Below are 20,915 nucleotides of genomic sequence, written 5' to 3' on the forward strand. Positions count from 1 at the left end.
AAGCTAGGTGCCCCCGCCCCGCCATGGTTTTTTACACACTCCAAATACAACTCTTTGATTGTATTAGTGAATGTGTTTTAGAGATATTAAAATAATATGACTCAAGCTGAACAAAAAAAATAAAAATTAGTTTCAGTATTATTGTGTTTTATTGGGCAATTTATTGAATAATGTTTGCAAGTACTAGAACTTAAAGGGAATAGAAATGAAATCTAAAACAAAATATGAGTGTGGAGTTATGAAATTTATTACTCATTAAGTGTTCCTTTTTCCCCATTGTGTGTGTTGGTTGCTTAGTCATGTCCAACTCTTTGGGATTTCATGGACTGTAGCCCACCAGGCTCCTCTGTCCATGGAATTCTCCAGGCAAGAGGTACTGGAGTGGGTTGCAGTTCCTTCTCAAGGGATCTTCCCAACCCAGGAATCGTACACAGGTCTCCTGCATTGCAGGCAGATTCTTTACCATCGGAGCCACCCAGAAACCCCTTTTTCCCATTTGAGCCCAAATATTATGCTTCTCAGATTATGCAGGTAAAGAATCTGCCTATAATACAGGAGACACAGATTCAGTCCCTGGGTCAGGAAGATCCCCTGGAGGAGGAAATGGCAATCCACTCCAGTGTTCTTGCCTGTAGAATCGCATGGACAGAGGAGCCTGGTGGGCTACAGTCCAGGGGTTGTAAAGAATTGGACACAATTGAGCGACTAAAAATATACATTACTTGATAAACAGGACAGAATGATGGATTAAGTAGAAAGTTTCAATGACATTCATCTAACAACCAGCAGCCAGAAGCAAAGATCACATATTTACATTTCCTCATTCATAGAAGAATAATTTTGTCTACTTACGATAGGCAAGGATTTTAGTGATTAAACCCTGAAATAAATATTTTAAATGTAAGATTTTTTAAAATGCTTACTAAAGAGAATTATTTTTCAAAATTGTTTTGAAAAATTCTCAAGCATGAGATTTCCTCCTATTGATGATGCTATCTCAGTTTAACTGTAACCAGACTTATTCATAAATAGAGAGCTGTTTAATACGTCGCCTATTTTAATTGCAGAAAGGCATTGTTTATCTTCAAAAATAATTCTATTTACATTAAGAGAGAATGTCTGAACTACTGTAAAATATCTAGTAAAAAAAAAAATCTCATAGTTTTTTTTTTTAGTCTGGGCCTGCTATCTAACATATTGACAAAACTGTAGTTGTTTAAAGTATATATTCTTAATATAAAATTCAGTTAAGAAAGTTGTACTTAATAAGGGAAAGTAGCTTTTACCTCAATATAAAAAAAAGCATCTGAGGCTTTAATAAACTATGGATGTGGGTACATTTTTTAAAAAACTGAAATTGGATGATATTCATCAGCTACTCAGAAATTTGAAAAATTAAATTTCCAGGAGAAGAATCATTTTACACTTTTTAAAAATTGTGGCAAAATGAAAGTCTTAAGATGGTGTTCTTTACTGTGGAATTCAGGCAAAAAGAGTTTGAGATGTCGTTCATTGAGGGTAAAGGAGTTGAATTCTGAACTGGCATAGGTACTGTTGAGGTGGAAAATTAACTTGTTAAAGTTTATTATATCTCTTTTGCTGTATATTAATAGACAGTACTGGAAAACAATGGACCTTGCTTTGACCTACTGCAAAATAGTTCACCTCTTTCTGTCTTTATATTACATTATAATGATTACTCTTACCTCTAGTGAGCTTTTATATGCTTTTCATTCTCTACCAAAAGTAACAATAAGCAAAGAATATTTTTCTAAAACCAGTGAAAAATTCAAGAAATACCACCTAAGAGAAACTTCTTTACCTCTCCTATTTTAAAAGTTCTTGTCATTAGTTTCAAGATAGTTTTATTTCTATTTTCAAAAATTGAAAAAACACCCACTGATTTTCATAGTATGTCTGGGTATTACATGGACTTAGATATACTGTGAGATAACTATGCATTCTGAAAATATTCTGATCAGCCAAAAACTACCAATTATAAGGTAGTTGTTGGTCCCATTTTTGACTTGCATATAATACAAAGATAGTTCATTGAACTCAACAATGGAAACTAATAGCCTGACAAATCAGAAAGAAGAGATTGATCTTTTTTTTTTTTTTTTTGCCCATTTTGTTTCTGAGATTTTGGTGCAGTCACTTCTCTTTGTTGTATTATCTGGGGCAAAACACCTTAACTCTTTAAAGAGATATTTAAAGAAAAAAGAGTTATTGCTAGCCTAAGTGTCATCTACAAGGTGTGCTGTACACAGCTGTGACTAAGGAAGAATGCCCAGGCATATTAGCAGCATCTTGATAACCACAGCAAAGTAATTTGTTACTTGGTACAAGTTATAGAATCAAAGGAGAATGGCTTTGACTGTTGAAGTCAATATTCACTCATCCTTAAGATGCAACTGAAAGTACTCTCCGCCCCCAACACTTTCACTCTTCTCCTCCCTCTTCCTCCCTGTCCTCCTCTCCTTCTGCAGTTCCTTTGTGTCAGCTCCTTTGGGACTTCATCGTGTACCTTACTTTTTCAGCTTTTTTGGTACAGAAAATATGTCACTTGTGTGTTGTCATATTTATTTACCTTCTCAGCAAACTTACTGTCTAATCTAGATTTCACCTCATTTTGACGTAATTGTAGAAGAAACACCATAGATTTCTTTTGAGAGGAGGGCGAAATGGAAGGAAGAGGCATATACAGCAGATTTGATTCCTTTCCTTTTCATAACATCATTTTGCTCTACCATCTTTGTAGCCAAAAGAGTTGTTAGTATTTTTTATCACAATATGTTGTTAAAATAGCTCACTTATTCTGAAGCATTTCACTTCATTAACAAAATACCTATACAAATTTCATTATATTTCATTTATCTTGAGTTTCAGAAATTGCTCCCAAAAAAAGGCAGTTTTGAACAATAACCCTCAAATATTTCTTATTTCTCCACATAAGTAAATAGGAATCAAAAGTGGAGGGAAAATAAATGTGCAAACTCAAGCTCTGAAGTGTAGAAATGGAGTTACGCTGAAACAGGTTGATTTCTGTTAAAGAGTCTGAGCAGTCAGCGCATCTAATGATAGTCTTGTCTTTAAAAATCCCTGCAGTTTCCCAGGGGAGCTGAAATACCAGTGTTCAATAGCTTCCATTCGAAATTTCTGATATCAGAGTAACACGTTTGGGAAATATGTAGCTTTAACAACACATTTTGGAGAAGGCAATGGCACCCCACTCCAGTACTCTTGCCTGGAAAATCCCGTGGATGGAGGAGTCTGGTAGGTTGTGGTCCATGGGGTTGCTAAGAGTCGGACACAACTGAGTGACTTCACTTTCACTTTTCACTTTCATGCACTGGAGAAGGAAATGGCAACCCACTCCAGTGTTCTTGCCTGGAGAATCCCAGGGATGGGGGAGCCTGGTGGGCTGCTGTCTATGGGGTCGCACAGAGTCGGACCAAGACTGAAGTGACTTAGCAGCAACAACCCATTTTACAATATAAAGTTACTGCTTAGTGATGGAAACAAAAGCATATGAGATATCAAAATAAAAACACAGTTACAATGTACTGGGTATCACCTACAATGCTAAAAGGAAGCGTTATTATGCCCATTTGGAAAAGAAGAAATTGACACTTGAAGATTAAATAAGTAAATTGTCTATGGTAACACACTGTTATGGAAGCAGAATTTCAAACCTAAGTTTGTTCCAAAGTTCTAACTCATAACCGCTACACTGAAATTTTGATAATACAAATAGTAGAAAGTTGTCTTTTCTCCCAGGAACCCACCTCATACTGATTTAAGTTCACCATTCATTCATTGAAGAGACATAATTTTAAATTTGTGATGAAAAAACACTGTTTCCCTTACTACACCCTAAAAAATAATAACTCTGTTTGGGAACAAAGAAGACTCACCTCTCCTCCCATTCCTAAGTGAGCAATGACCAGAATCCAAATTGTAATAAGACCATCACAACTACACAAACTCCTTTCCAGAAGATTCGAATACTAACTGAAAAGAATTCAGGGGAGACAGAAACCTTTCCTTCCCTTGTGACCACTCTGGCATAAGGGGAAAAAAAAAAAACTGTAACCCTGATTTTAGAATGTTAATGAAAGTATTTTCTTGATATTTAGAGCTCTTTTCTAACCAAATCAATATGAAGATATAGGATGATAGTTCTGCCACATGCTATTTCTTTAATTAAAATATGTGTTCTTAACAAAGATGGATGTACTTTGAGAAATAAGCACCAACAATGAACACATAAAATGACTCAATAATTTATTGGTAAATACCATGTAACATGGAATAATTATATACCCTGTGAATTATATAGTACTTATAGTTGACATTATTTAGGAAACCTAAGAAATGAACTTGTAATTTGTACTTATCAGATTTCAAATCCAAACAACCAGTTAAGTATCCTGTTATTATTTAGAAGTGTCCTATCTTTAGATACCTGGTCAATAATAGTCATGCAATTAGTTACACATATCACATCCCAAAGCAAAATACATAATATCATTGGGATATGAAGAAACAATTTATCGATTCAAACACATTTAAAAATGAAAAACTGAATCTGAATATAGTACTTAATGCATGCATGCAGTCATCCAATAAGTTTCCCAGTTATCTGCTTGACTGGCTCCTCATTGAAACCCTTCTAAACTCTAGTCAGCTTGTCAGCAAGATTCTCTTTGGCCTTCCTTTCTAAAATGGTTCTGACCCCAACCCAAGTTCCTTTTATTATCATTGTCACACTTTTCACTCTCTGAAATGATCTTATTATTTGTTTTAAAAATATTTGTTTCTCCCCAGAGAAACAGTTTGTTTCTCTTTATAAAAAGTGACACTTTGTCTAATAAATAAATACTTTTTTCTACTATAAAAATGACCATGTCCATTTGCTCAACACTATAATCCCACTTGCTAGACCCACCAGTAACACACTGGGATGTTCATCAGTGAATGAATGATTTACTGAGTACCCACTGTGTGCCAGGCAAGTGGTTAAAGTGCAAACCATAGCATGGTCTCTGTCCCAAAAGCATTACATGCCAAGATACTGAATTAATGTACCATACACTTTCACAGTACTTTCCAAAGCAAATGTTAAAAAAAAAGAAAAAAGCTAACCTTGATGTTTAATTCAAATATGCAGTTATCGTCAGTGCTACCATATTTTTGTAACCTGTTTCTACTTACTTTGCTACACAGGAACACACACTGAATTGTTTACCGACTGTTTCTGATCATGCACATTTATTTCCGCAGACAACAACATTAATTGGTCTTTTGAAGACAGCTCGACTCCTTCGTCTTGTGAGAGTGGCCCGAAAACTTGATCGATACTCAGAATATGGGGCTGCAGTTCTAATGCTCTTAATGTGCATATTCGCCCTGATTGCTCACTGGCTGGCTTGCATTTGGTATGCCATTGGGAATGTGGAAAGGCCCTACCTGACTGACAAAATCGGCTGGTTGGATTCCTTAGGACAACAAATTGGGAAACGTTACAATGACAGTGACTCCAGTTCTGGACCATCCATTAAAGATAAATACGTCACAGCACTTTATTTTACCTTCAGCAGTTTAACCAGTGTGGGATTTGGGAATGTGTCTCCTAACACCAATTCGGAGAAAATCTTTTCAATTTGTGTTATGTTGATTGGCTGTAAGTAGATTTCTCTTTTGTTACCTATTAGGATAAAATAATAGTACAAAATCAATGTCTCTAAAACATTTAGAAGAAGGCAAAGAAAAAATTATAGAAAATTGTAGAGATAATGGGATTAAATATATGGGTATTTTATTTTATCTAATCTGATTCTCTCTGTGAGGGGAGACACCAAAGATCTTGCATGACCTCAGGAAACTATGAGCATAAAGCTAGAGTGACGTGGTCCTTGGGATTCAGGAATTGAGACTCGAAGTCCACTTTTACTGATGCAAAAATGTGTCTGAAATTTATTACTAATGGTTATGTTCTGTAATATTTCAAGCTGACACCAGATTAGAATAGGAAGGACTTATTTACATTACATAACTAGATATACAGACATTGGTAGATAGATATAGATATCTATCTACTATCTATTAGTAGGGTAAATATCACCCTACTAATTATAATGTAAGCTAATCTTTCATATATACACATATGCACATATATACGTGCATATATATATATGTATTTTTCCTTGTCATTTGACTAAAACTTCCTTTGTCTATGACATTATGCCAAGGACCTAAGTGACTGCCCTTTACCCTACCATGGGTAATGCTATGAGCATCAATTTATAAGTTATATTCTTTGGAATAAGAAAAAAACTGTAAAACTAAAGATGTTTTAATATTAATTTTAAAAAAATCACACTTTGGAACCACTAAAAATAACCTTGTTTATACCAGGCAGCAACTGACAAAAGTATGATGGACTTTTAAAGTTTGAAAAAGAGCATCATCCTTAGAGTGCATACAAATTTGAAAATAGGTCCAGAGAGTTAATTTTTGAATGTTAATATATTGAGTAAAAAAGTGTGCTAGGTAAGCTTTATTTATGAAACTTGAATAGATTCATATTAGTATATTGTTTATTGATTCAAACAGTTTAGTGTTCACTGTATTTAAAATTTACTTTTCATATGTATGTTTTGTGTTTTTATATTAGTAAGGTTGTATAGGCAAATAGCATTACATTTAAATAGCTCTTAAAATATTCTGAAAATTCAGGCTAAGTCTTGCTACAAACCAAAAAGCAGAATTACACTCAGAAGGAAATGGAAGTGGAGCCCGCTGGAAAAAATAGAAAAATTCATTCCAGAGAGACTGAATCTTACAGAACAAACACAGCCCCAACAATTCTGTGATGGCAACTGCTAGTAAATACTTCATAGTGTCTATCAATTTTAGTGGCATTGGTAACAAACAAAGAAAAGAGAAAAAGTATGTTTTTAATTATTTATACACAGATATAGAAATATACATATATGCTCTTTTTAAAAGAAAACAGGACTTGAATCTTGAAACAGAATCTGCAAGGAAGAATTTTTTAAGAGCTGTGACATGATAAGTTGCTTCAGTCCGTGTCCAGTTCTTTGCGACACTATGAATGTAGCCCGCCAGGCTCCTCTGTCCATGGGATTCTCCAGGCAAGAGTACTGGAGTGGGCTGCTATTCCCTTCTCCAGATCTTCCCCACCCAGAGATCAAACATCTTATATGTCTAACCTGCATTGGCCTGCGGGTTCCATACCACTAGCGCCACCTGGGAAGCCCTGTTTAAGAGCACTGAAGTTTAACATGTTCACCCCATAGGAATCCTTACCTCTTGTGAGGATTAAGTGAAATGCATGGTACTATTTATCTTTTAAATGAGAGAACTCAGTTCTTTACTTGCTCTGTGGTGGCGGTGGTTTAGTCACTTGTGACAGCGTGGACTATAGCTAGCCAGGCTCATCTGTCCGAATGTCTAATCCTTAAATCAGGGAGTTACTGCCAGTTTTTCTTCTTCCTTTCTTTGTGTCTTTTTCCTTCCTTTTTTCTTTCTTTTCTTCCTCCCTCCCTCTCCACTTCCCTTCCTTCCTTCCTGTATTTTTGCCTTTTTGAATGTGACATTATGCTATTTCCATTGATTTGTTTAGGAAGAATATTTGTTTCCTGCAGAGGAATTCTATCTTTTAAGAAAAAGCACTCTAGTTAATTGGGTTGACTAAGATATATCCATATCCCACATAATACCTTTTATTTGAATAACAGACTTGCTTCTACAAAACTTAATCAAAATTGGATTATGTAAAGGTTAGAATCACACAGGAAAAAAGTTTTTACATATTCCTAGAGAATTGGATCATGAGCTATTATGCCATAAAAGGTAAAATAAGATTGGAAACAGCAATAATAAGCATGCCTTGAAATTTTCATAGCCGTTTAATGTATTTGTGTATATCTACACATGATATTTTCATTTACACCCAACTGTATTAAGAAATGATTTAATTTTCTGTATTTAGTTCTATTTTTGTACTAAGTACATACCCCTCAAGTATATGAGTGGTTTGATTTAAACCTAAAAACAAAATATAATATCCAAAAGATAAATGTAAAATGTTATATATATACTGCTGCAAGTTAAAGTTGTTATAATCAGTTATGAAGTTGAACTCTTTTTCCCAAAGCTTCTTTAAAACTAATTTTCTTTCTAAAATAAAAATTTTAAGCCAAACAAAGTAATCTGCAATCCCTCTTACAGCAGTATAATTCAAGGAAACTAAAAATTAAACATTAAAGGCTATCATCTAATTAAATTCAAATAACTTCGATACTTATAGATACAGTTTTTAAAACTTCTATTCGCAAAGACAGTCACCAATTTTGCTGCTGAATGTGTACAGAGAACAGTAACCATAGAATTCTTTTTAAAAATATACACAATTCAAGATGAAAAATAAAAGTGTAAGTGGAATTAAGCAAGTGAGAATATAAGTTATGATCACACATTTGTATCTATTTGTTCTGATATTAATATATAACATAAGTATATCTTTATTCAAATATTATAAATATACACATTTGATTTTTAAAACCTATACACCAGTATATAAAGGCAAGTGTATTTCATCTCTGATCTGCTTGACAAACATTAGGAGAATTTCTTGTTTTTATAATGTGTAAAAAACGTAACTGGGTTTCTGCTTCTAGCCATGATGGAGAAACTGAAACCTTACAATACTCCTATAACTTCTTTTTTAAATAACAGAAAACAAAGTATATAAGCATTTGGATTTCATCAAAATTAGTAACATAAGCTTTCCAGAGGACACTGTTAAGAGGAACAAACAAATGATAGACTAGAAAAAAATACTCTCAATACTTAGATCTAGAAAAAGACTTTTATTTAGAATATATCAAGCATTCTTACAACTCCATAATAAGAAGACAACTCAATTTAAAAAAATGAGAAAAAGTTTTAAATAGACGTTTCACAAAAGAAGATATGTCAGTGGCCAATAAATACATGGAAAGATATTAGTTGTCACAGAAATGCAATTAATACTCTATGATGGTTAAAATTTCATCAACAGAAGAGATAAATGAACTTGGTAGAACCATGTGATGCAAATCTACTCATGATAAAAAAAAAAAAAACAAATTGCTGACACATACAAAACAGAATTTCAAAACTGATATGACTGAAAAAGAAGTCAGACATAGATGAATATGTCCATTATGATTCTATTTATATGAAACTCTAGGAAATGCAAATTAATCTGTAATGACATAAAGGAGCTCAGTGATTGTCTAGAGTTAGCCTAGAGAACAAGTGGGCAAGCAGCCAAGGGACACAGTGGAATCTTCTGGGATGATGAAAATGGTCTATATCTTGATTGTGTTAACAGGGATGTGTACATTTGTCAACTAACTGAGCTGTACGTTTAAAACAGATTCATTTTGTTGTATCTAAATTATACATCATCAAAATTTATCTTTTTAAATTTGCATACTAGGTAGAAAAGCGTTTTTATTTGTTTTATCAGCATGTTTCAACTATTACCCAATGACCCTAAATTCATTGGGATTCCCTGGTAGGCTCAGATGGTGAAGAGTCTGCCTGCAATTTGGGAGGCTCAGGTTCGATCCCTGGGTTGGCAAGATCCTCTGGAGAAGGAAATGGCAACCCACTCCTGTATTCTTGCTTGGAAAATCCCATGGACGGAGGAGCCTGGCAGGTTACGGTTCATGGGAGCACAAAGAGTCAGACACGACTGAGCGACATCACTTTCACTTTCTAAATTCATTAGTTTGGTGAGCATCTCAGATTTTGAGTGTGGCGTGCTGATGTTTTAAATTATACCTGTTTTATTTGTATAGTACCTCAAGGTGAAGCAAACCATTTTGGTAAAAGAAGAATTTCCTGTTAAGCGAGGCTAAACAAAATACTGAGTTGAGAGAAATGATTGTATGGTCTGCCAGCTTGCTTTTGATTTATATTTTATGCAGGTTGATGGGCATTAGCTAAATAATGTATACAAAATAGAATCATTTTATGCTTTTCTCTTGCTTACCGCCTTTAGCTCCATTTGCTTCCTAAAAATAAAGAAAAAATGTATGCCTTTATTATAATTTAAAAAGTCATTAGCATAGAATTTCCTTAGAGAAATATATGCTATTCATGTATTCAGTGATGTACTTATGATCTAGATTTTGCTGTCCTATCAATGAGTAGGAATACCTGTTTATGATCAAACTAATATTTATGATCAAACTAATTTTTATGGCAGTATGGAGATAAAAACACAGTATTTATTAAAAACAAAATAAGAATGTTTTCCCTGACTCTTCTTTGCATAATTATGTGGTTTAAGTAAAATAACTAGTGTTAATTATGGGCCCTCTAATTAAATCAAATGAAAATCTATACCAGACCATTTCCTGAGAACATGATAGATTCTTTGGACACTTATCAGCAAGCATAAATATTTCCAACACTAAAGTTAAGCAGAGTAAAATATATTTTTCAGATAAATCTCTTCGAATCATGGTAATCCATTTCAGGCACATATTGCTAGCTCCCTTCTTAACTGTTCATTTACTCAAATTATGCTCAAGTTGTTTTTTTTTCTTTTTCACACCTGTGGAAGATACAACCTAAACAGGTTTGCTATATTAATAAGAATTACTGTCTTTCACAAACCCCAATTCAGCCTTCCTGTAGATTTCCCCAACTTTTCTCCTTTTACATAGATGAAGCACCACCGATTTGTCTGAGATATTCTCTTACTTGGCACATCTATGGTAAACAAGGACCATGCTAACCAAGAGACAGAAATAAGATGGAAAAGAAAGCAAATGACCAAGAAGATAAATCATTTTAAAACACAGACTGAATCTGGCCTAAATTTACCTTAAAAATGATTAAGTGGCTTATATAGGCAATGGTTTGTAAAATGTGTGGTGGAAAAAACATATGTTGGGTGAATATTGTTGAACAAATACTTCCAGGAGTTGTTGTTGTTTTTCTTTTCCCCCCACCTGCTTGATACATTACAGTTCCATTACCTCCTCTCTAAGTATCTGACATATGCCCAAAGCAAGATGTAGGCCATCGTCATCATGTGACTTTCTGTATAGAATATAGAATTTTTTTAGGATTATTATAAACTAAACACAAAAATAAAAAGAAGGACAAGATATTTAAAGAGCTTATGTTAAATTATAAATATTTTGCCCAGGAAGCTTTAGAATGAATGTTAAGTAATGAATGTTAGTTTTCTTTCTTTCCATAGGTGAAAGAACAAAAAAGTATTCTATTTTTCTCTGCAAAAATAAAATTATATTCCCATAGTCTAAACCAAAGATATATTTCTCATATAGAAAGTATAAAAATGAATTTTAATAGATTAAAAATTACATACAAAGACGCACTCTAAGGAAACTGTGATTTCCTTGAAACAATTTATGGGGACTCCCCTGGTGGTCCAGTGGCTAAAACTCGGGGTTCCCAGTGCAGGGGTCCTGGGTTTGATCACTGGTCAGGGAACTAGATCCCACAGGCCACAAAGATCCCACATACCACAACGAAGATCTGGCACAGCCAAATAAATGAGTAAATAATTAAAATAATATTATTCCTTAGCAAATCCAAAATAGTCTAACTAATCTTAAATTTTATAGCAAATTTTTAATATTACAAGGCTAGGCCTGAGGCTGAGGTAGAGTTGTCACAATTTTAAAACTTTTACTCCATTTCCAGAATACAGATGTGTAGTAACCCCATTACGTACCTTCTCATTACATTACAAATAAAATGTTGATTCTAAACATGTCTTATCTCTAGTCAATAGTCTAGACTGGTTACAGGTTGATATTGTAAATGGTCTGAGTTTTTACTTTAATACAGAATCCATGATGAATTGGGGTATTTTTCCTCTCCAGATTTACCATCAAAATTATAAACTTTACAACAGTATTGACTTAACTACTTTATTCCCCACGGGCCAGTGATAAACCCTCACAAATGGATTGAGATTAAAAAAAAAAAAAAGTCTGCATTTTGAGATTCTGACAAGATATAATATCCCCAAGTGCAGTCTTTCCCCCATAACTTTCTTTTTTATCCAATCCAGCACTAATGTATGCAAGCATTTTTGGGAATGTATCTGCAATTATCCAAAGACTATACTCGGGAACTGCCAGGTACCACATGCAGATGCTGCGAGTAAAAGAGTTCATTCGCTTTCACCAAATCCCCAACCCTCTGAGGCAACGGCTTGAAGAATATTTCCAGCACGCATGGACTTACACCAATGGCATTGACATGAACATGGTATGTATTACTGTTTTCCAAAACTGGAGCCCCTCAGGCATTATAGCTACAGCCAAAATGTAAAAAAAAAAAAAAACAACAACAACAGTTTCACCAGCTTTGAACCCCTTGCTTTTGTTTTCCTTTCTCGGATGTTTATTTTCTCCCCTGGAGATAGTCTTTCATCCTCAACTCATGGCATTGCATGGTGCTATATCTAGTTATACTGTGTGGCAAAGGCATAACATGATGCAAACTGATATAACTGTGTGTAGTAGAGCGCCCACTTCTGGTCAGAGAGAGAATTACTAAGTTAGGACTTGGGCTTTCACCACATGGCCTAGCTGCCAGAGCCCGCAAAATAGATGGATCCATGGGCATTAAGATATTACAATATAAAGAATAATAACTATAATGCCTCCAAACAGAAATATTTTTTTAAATATGACATTTTAAGGATATGTGGGAGAGGTTAAGGAACTTAAGTATACCATAAACATTTTATAATAGAAAGTTTCATGTTTCTGTTAAGGACAATTTTTCTATATTTTAATCAGTTAAATATGTGCCCTTTTACTGTATCTGGTTTAACGCATCTTTCCTTTCAAGGGGGAAATATGGATTCCTTCATAACTCTTAAACAAATTCAACATCAACTTTTCATAACCTTCCCTCCTCTATCAATGCTTAAAAATCAATACAACTAATAAAATTAATTGATCTAAAGAGCTCCTTTTATTATTAGGAAAATTACATATATCTTTTTGACCTAGCTATTTGGCTATAGAGATTGATTACTAAAGGTAAATTACATGATAAATACAAATTCAATAGCATATTATAGGCCTATTAAAAAAGGATTAGAATTATGATACCCTCCCATCTAGCTATTCCTCCACTGGGCAAGGATCTTGTTTCTAAGAGATCTTTAGAAAATGATGTCTTTCAAAGTTAGTGACAGCAACAGTATGATACAACTTTTGCATACAACTTATTCAATTGAGATTGACATTTTTTTATTTGATCAGCAATAGCCTAACAAAAAAAATAAAGGTCCAAAATTAGCAGTTAAGGTACAGAAAGCATTACAAATACTGCCCAGTTTGAAATATATATTTACATATGATAAGTTTATCATAGCTGTGCATGATTTATTTGATTGAGAACTAATGGCATGCCATTATATATTTTTAATTTGAGGAACTAATCAATCAGCACATTTCATACAAAACCATAACTGAATCCCATGAGTTATTTCTAATTATCCCGTATTTACTTGTGAAAATTCATTTGCAAAGTTGATCTCACCAGGGTAACACTTTAATCTCTTAAGAAAGTACCTACAAATTGGTCACTTTTGTTTATTTCCATTCATATTATTGTTTAATGAAGATATCAACATTCAGAAACTACAGGGGATTCTCTAATGCTGGGTTGGCTGAAGCAGTGTCAAGAATCTTTAATCAAAACACATGTCACTCAATTTTGTTGTTCCATTCTGCCAGATTATTTCAATAACAATAGTTAAACATTTATTTATTTTACTTCCCCTCTCCATATTACTCTAGTTTCATGACCATTTTTTGTGTGATAAAGTCTATTTTGTAAAAACTATTTACCTTTCATTGTTTGACTCTATTACCTATGAATTTGGTTTATATACCACTTGCCTATTTACAATGTACTTATGAAAGATTTATCTCTTTCCTGTCTGCTTCACACCTTAATACATGGAATCACAACACCCACCGGTAAGAACAGGAGGTATTTATATCCAATTTAATTCTCGTGTAAATTGTGGAGAACACCCTTGTGGTCTGTCAGGTTTAGAGCTTGTTAAATGATTTCCAATGTTAGTTCTGATCTTTTTTGCATGGTGTAGCAGAGGAAATACAAAGCAAGAAGCTGGAGGAGATAACCTGGAAGAGGCCAAGTAGAGAATAGAAATTCTTAACTTGAACAACAACTTGACCTCTAATAATATTTATATAGAGTTTTCCCCCCCTCAACCCACCCACAAAAAGTCACTTATCTACCCCTTCCTCCGCTCTAGTAAAGATTATGGGTATACGGTTTGCATTAGATAATTGTCATAAAGAAAATGTCATTCTCTTTCATCATCCTCTATTTTCATGATGTAGGTGCTTTTCTTTCCTCTCATCTGCATGCCTGTATTACATGATCCAGGAGTTGTGTGAGCTCTAAACCATGTGCCACTGAGTCTTGCATGTGGTTTTGAGAGCTTGACTTTGCACGAACTTCTTGTTTGTACAGTGTCTACATTTCTCATCTTGTGACTGCAATGTGAGTAAAAGACCTAAGTGCAACATAACTCTGAAAGCTCAGCAAATGGAAGATGCTTGCTAATTAAGTGCAATGTGCAAAAGAAAGTTGATTAGAAAAAAGCAACCCTACTTTTAGACTATTGAGAGGTTAAAAAAAAAAACTTTTTTTTTTTACCTCTAACACCACATTGTTAAATCCCTGTGTCTTATTAGTTTTATTGTTAACTAAATTGTGATTTAATAACAATTTAATGCGACTTAACTTTATGTACGGTAATACATAAAAATACATCAAACTGTTGTATTTTACATCAGCATTCCATATTATTTCATTTAAGTATAACCTTAAATATAATTTATCATGAAACATTTCAGGCCATTTTTGCTGTTTAACCATGTCCAGATGAAGTACAAGATGTTTATTCACACTCTATTAATTGACTGAAAATTCTTTTTCATAACCCCAAACATTTGATTGCTTGATAAATCACAAAACATTACAAAGAATTTACCTAAAACATGGAACCATATTCCTTATTCCCTGTATTTTTGCTTTTAGTGGAACATCTATTGCCAGAATGTTCCAGAACCAAAAGCATCCTGGGAATATTTATGGGCTTCCTCTCAGTTGAGCCAAATGGTTCAGATTGCAAAAGGAAAGCGGTCAGAATAATGAAGCTAGTGAAAGGAAGATGTCCTTTTGCAGATTATGTCAAGTTTAGGATTAGTAAAAATTAGCTCAGAAATGTCCATAGGTCAAGTCTGGAAAATACTTTTCTTTCTGCAATACTTTTTCAGATTAGGACTGAAGGTTCCTCAATGGATTTCCCCCCAAAAATCAAAGCTGTCTTTTAACCCAATCTGAAACTTTCAGACATTATCTAACATTGATTTTAGTTACAACACTGCCAAAAACTGAAAATCACCTTCCATGTCATTGTAGAATCAAGCCATGCACATGAAGGAACATGGCTTGAATGAATAAGGACACCGATAACCATGATCTATCCATCATTCTGGTTGGAGAGAAATAAATCATTAATGACAGAAACCACTCCATAATTTAAAATTATATTTGCATGGAAGAAAAGCCTTTTTGAACATTCAGTGAAAACTGTTACTCCTTACCTAAAAATGGCCCTCTAATAATGCCTGAATAATAGAGAAAATATGTATAGAATAAAAATTAAGAAGACCCAAATACTAGCAATCAATATGCCACTAATCTTGGACAAGTCACTTAACCTCTCTGTAATTTCATTGAACATGTCATTTTCAAATAGTTCTAAAGCACCAAAACTGCCCTTGCTAAATCTGTGACGCAATTATTATGGGAGTTTTTCTGCTTGAGGATGTAGAGTCTAACCTATCTGCTGCACACTCTCTTGCTCCCTCTGAGTCTCCTTTGTGGAACATTTGTTTCTGTGTTGAGTATTATTCAAAAAACCACTGAAGTAAGTGAATGGTAACGTGGGTGGCAGAGAAACCAAGGAGACCATTTCAGGTAAAGACAAGGACAGGAATAGAGGCCCTGTTTTGAGACATCCAAGGCAGAATTAAGGCAGATAATCTAAAAACAATTTCATTTAATTTACTTTAAGAAGGGAGGAAAAAAAAAAGGGAGAACACTTGAGTATTTTAGTCTGGGGTGTTGGTGGAGAAAAATTAGAGAAACAGATATAGAAAGGAGTTGGAATAAGAACCTAAAAAAGAAGAAGAAATTCTTTAGCAGCCAGAGAGATAAAGTTTCCTGAAAGAGAGGTAGGAGAAGAAAGAAAAATGATGGTTTTGAGGAATAAAGAAGGTGACTCAGTGGCACTCATACGTACCACATGGTCCAGCCCCTTTGGTCAAGCAGAGACTAATTCCTCAGAAAGAAGAAGGTATAGGGTCAGAGAAGAGTTGAACAAGGGAGAATATTTAGAGATTTCAATCAAGAATCAACCTGGTAGGCTAAAATTGCTTAGAATCACAGTGGCACTCTTGCCAGGCAGATTCTTTACCACTAAGCTACCTGGGAAGTCCCACAGTGGGACTCTTGAGTGACAAAACATACACTTATAATGGACCGAATGAGCAAAGCCAATGAAAAGAGAAAAGAAAATAATGAAGAATGACATACTGTTTAATAGAAATTCCTACTTCTTGGGGCTGATGTGCTTTCTAAGGACATTTTAATAAAAGTCTGATTTCATTTCTTTCCATGACTCTTTTCCTGCTCCTCTGTTTTCTGATAACTCTGACTACAGACTACTACTACTAACTGCTTGCTGCTACTACTAACTACCATCTATTTAACTAGCAACTACTAACACTAACCTGCATCTACAATCTAACTGCATTCCATCAAAACTATTGTTGCACCCATTCCCTATATTTATTTAAATAACTTCATCTGTGCCAGACTGTCACTTTCAAATATACTCCACTAATGTCCTATTTTAATACACCATAGTGAAATGTAATTTTGAGCTCTTTCAATGTCTAATTCAGCAACTCAGATAAAATAATCCTTGTGATGTTAAGCCACATAGGAAATAAAGCAAAATTTATAGAATAGCATATCTTGTCTCTACCATAATATTTTTATTACCCTTTACTTTTTTCTAATGATACTTTATATACCAAGGTTGATATAATCAGTGAAAAACCTTGGACTAGTTCATTATAAGGCTACAGTAAAATGACTACAAATATGATGCCTTTCAAGTCTGACTAACCATCCAATGGGCAGAGACCCTGTTACCAAGAAGTCTTCAGGAAATAAAAACACTCATGTTTAAAGATATAAGCAGCATAATACAATTCTTGCATAGGTGCGCCTACAATTTAGATTGATATTTTTATTTGACCAGTAATAGTTTAACAAAAAAAAGCATCAGTTCAAAATTAGCAATCAAGGTACAGGGAGCATTACAAATGTCTCCTAATATGAAAGACATATGCTCTTCTCTACATTTAGATAGAAAAGTATAAATCCACACATTTAAAAAGGGAGCATGGGGATTGGCAAAAAAAAAAAAAAAAAACTGCATCTAAATGATAATGACCCTGATAATTGGTGACATCTTTTAGTTTTCTTGAAAGAAATAGTTGCTGCTTAAGAGTGGAATTAAAGTAATGGCTGTGTACAATGAACCTTAAAAGATATTTTCATCATCATGCTGATTAGTTGATAGGAATTGCCTGAATCAGCAGAAACTGGATATGTGAAATTTTCCACTTGCAAGAAATCTCCTATTAACACACATACTTGACAATTGTATTTAGCACCTGAACTTCAGGTGTTTAAGAGAGGGCAAGTCATGTCCTTCCTATTTTTCCTCCAGGCTATTTATCCTAAAGTCTCAAAAATGCCACATAGCACAATAATTATACCATCTGGAGCCCCCTGACATGAACAATATCAAGCTTAAGACAAGCATCTGGTATTTTCAGATTACAAATGGTATATGTTAGATCATGGTTCACAAATGATGACAGTCACTTCAGCCTGGTCTCCAACCATTATTAAGAAAGACATGTTTACATCAAGCACCAAGCTGCTTTAAGCAAATCAAGTTCAACAGTGGGATCTGATCCTGAGCCACTCCTGAATCAAGAGAAATAATAACAGCATGGTCTGGGACATTACACGTGAAAAATAGTCATTGCAGAAATACCACACTGAGGCAGTGAACACACTTCTATGCTTCCGTTTCTCCCTTTGTTAATGTTCTTCCTATGGTAGTAGGAAGGTGGAAATGATGTTTCAAGTTATTTTTCAGCTTCCAAAATTTATGATACTATTCAAACAGGATTCAAGTGCAGTCTCTTATGCTGAAGAGTGATCTATGTTTCTATATGCTTTCTTTGGAACACAGGAATAATTCAAGCTCAATTCAGTTTAGGATCAATTAATAATCAGTACAGGTGAGCCAATAATAGAAAATAAAGACATCAATGTTCACATTTAAAATATTCTTTGGAAACATGAATTTAGGTGCATTAAATTCAAATATTAGAGGAACTTGGCACTTATCAAACTTAATGGAATCAAACCATCCACAATTTATCCCAAAATAAAAGTCCAGCTTTTAGTTAAAGAATTTCCCGAGACATTACCAATAGCTTGAGAATTTATATTGAAAATGGATATGTAAATTTCCACCCACTAGACCAGATATTTTAAAGTCATTTTTTAAAGGCAAAAATAAGCACAAGTAGTTCATCTTAGCCAATTGACCACATAGCCTTAAGGCAGCAGATTCAGGAGAATTGCATTTAATTATTTTTCATGGTTTAGACATGTTACTATCCATGGAGATGAGTGTGAATGGAAAAAAACACATATAATCATGCCTCTTTCATGCCAGATATTCCAAAAGAATCTTTTAGTTTGCATCTTGGGCTGCTGTTAGTCAGGTGTGCTACCCCAAGAACTCTACACTCAGTTTAGCGATCATCTGGTAAGAATCTTCCTCACTTTGGGTCCAGTACCTTGTACAGTGTGTTTTAACACTTCTGGAGCGATGCTAAATCATTTTCCTCACTCTCCTGGCCATCTTCTTAACTCAGAATGCTCTACAATTCACACAGAACTGAAACATGTCAGTAGTTAGAAACACCCACTGTAGTGGGAAGGAAAACCAAAGACTCACTCACACAAGTATAATTATTGTACTTGAATCATAGATGTTCACATCTAGCCAGTACCTAGTTTTATCTGTGAGTCAGCGTGTGGACACTAGGAAAACAGGGCCTTAGTCATGTTTTCTAAGATGGGAACATTGGCCCAGATTCTAACTCTAATTTTACCTGCCTTATGTATGAGCTGTGATGGAGTAGGCAACACTAGAACTGAGTTCAGAGTGCTTTATTATAATAAAGCAAGAATGGTTAATTGAGATGTCACTCCTATGAATTACTTATTCATAACATTTTTGTATAGATTTTGGTTACCCTTTTCTTGTCATTTTTAAAGAATTCTTTGTAATTTATAGACATTGATGCTCTATCTCTCACCTAGATTGCAATTTATTCCTAGTCTCTTTCCAATATCCTGAATCTGTTTAGGATATTGTCTGGATTTTAATTTTTTTGTTTTTTAGTACCATCCAATTAGTCAACTTTTCCTGTATACTTCAGAGATCCCGTCCTGTTTCACAAAGGTCCCACTAAACCTGTGGATTACACAAGTAGTTTTCTAGGCTTTGAGTTTTGTTATATGTTTAAGGAAGAAGATTCTGAATCTGTTTGAAATGTAGTTTTATAATTTTCTTCACATAGTTGGAAGATAGGACTTTTTCTTTTGGTTTTAAATACCACCTGATTTACACATTAAATCATTAGGTATAATTGGAATATATATTCCCTAATGGCTCTGATGGTAAAGAATCCTCCTGCAATGCAGGCAGCCCAGGTTCAATCCCTGGGTGGGGAAGATTCCCTAGAGAAGGAAATAACTACCCACTCCAGCTTTCTTGCGTAGAGAATCCCATGGACAGGGAGCCTGGCAGGCTATAGTTTATGGGGTCTCAAAGAGTCAGATGCAGCTCAGCCCAAGTATCTTTACTCCCAAATTGGCTCTGTTTGTCCCTTCCTATGGCGATATAAAGTCTGATTTATGCTTAATAGCTTTATATCATACTTTGGTATCTGACAAGGCAAGTCAACTCTTACTAATCTTGCTTTTCTTATTTTGGGTGGCATATAAGAATATTTTATTATTCCATATAAAATACATGACTATCTCAATTCAATTATGACAAATTCCATTTGAGCTTTTGAGATAACCCAGAGACCAGATTGTTATTTCTGGCACACAAAAATCAGAACTTGTAACCAATATCAAAGTTTATTCAAGAATATATGCAATCATAAGGCAAATCAAGGCATGGAGATCCTTCTTCTAGTATGTGTTCTAAGTTTTAACATTGTTGTTGCTCAGTCACTAAGTCATGTTTGATTCTTTGCAACCCCATGGACTATAGTGCGCTAGGTTCCTCTGACTTCCACTATCTCTCAGAGTTTGCTCAAATTCATGTCCATTGAGTCAGTGATGATATTTAACCATCTCATCTTCTGCTATCTCCTTCTCATTTTGCCCTCTACCTTTCCCAGCATCTGGGTCTTTCCCAAAGGGTCAGCTCATAGCATCAGGTGGCCAAACTATTGGAGCTTCAGCTTCAGCAACAATCCTTCCAATGAATATTCAGGATTGATTTCCTTTCGGATTGATTGGTTTGATCTCCTTGCTATCCAAGGGACACTCAAGAGTCTTCTCCTGCACCACAATTTGAAAGCATCAATCCTTTGATGCTCAGCCTCGCTCATCCA

The 20,915-nt window shown here is 34.5% G+C and overlaps 1 protein-coding gene across 2 annotated transcripts in view; it reads left to right on the forward strand.

Annotated features, from left to right (window-relative positions):
- KCNH7 (potassium voltage-gated channel subfamily H member 7) overlaps positions 1–20,915 on the forward strand; it is a 489,034-nt gene that overhangs the window by 428,861 nt on the left and 39,258 nt on the right. The window contains exons 8-9 of one of the 2 annotated variants that reach the window (XM_061135198.1): positions 5,287–5,686; positions 12,134–12,333. In XM_061135198.1, coding sequence (XP_060991181.1) covers positions 5,287–5,686; positions 12,134–12,333 — 600 coding nt within the window. Of the gene's footprint in view, positions 1–5,286; positions 5,687–12,133; positions 12,397–20,915 lie in introns of those variants that run through there. The other variant, XM_061135199.1, reaches the window with a different exon arrangement.

The sequence above is a fragment of the Dama dama genome, chromosome 33, assembly GCF_033118175.1.
Source record: "Dama dama isolate Ldn47 chromosome 33, ASM3311817v1, whole genome shotgun sequence".
Classification (NCBI taxonomy): domain Eukaryota; kingdom Metazoa; phylum Chordata; class Mammalia; order Artiodactyla; family Cervidae; genus Dama; species Dama dama.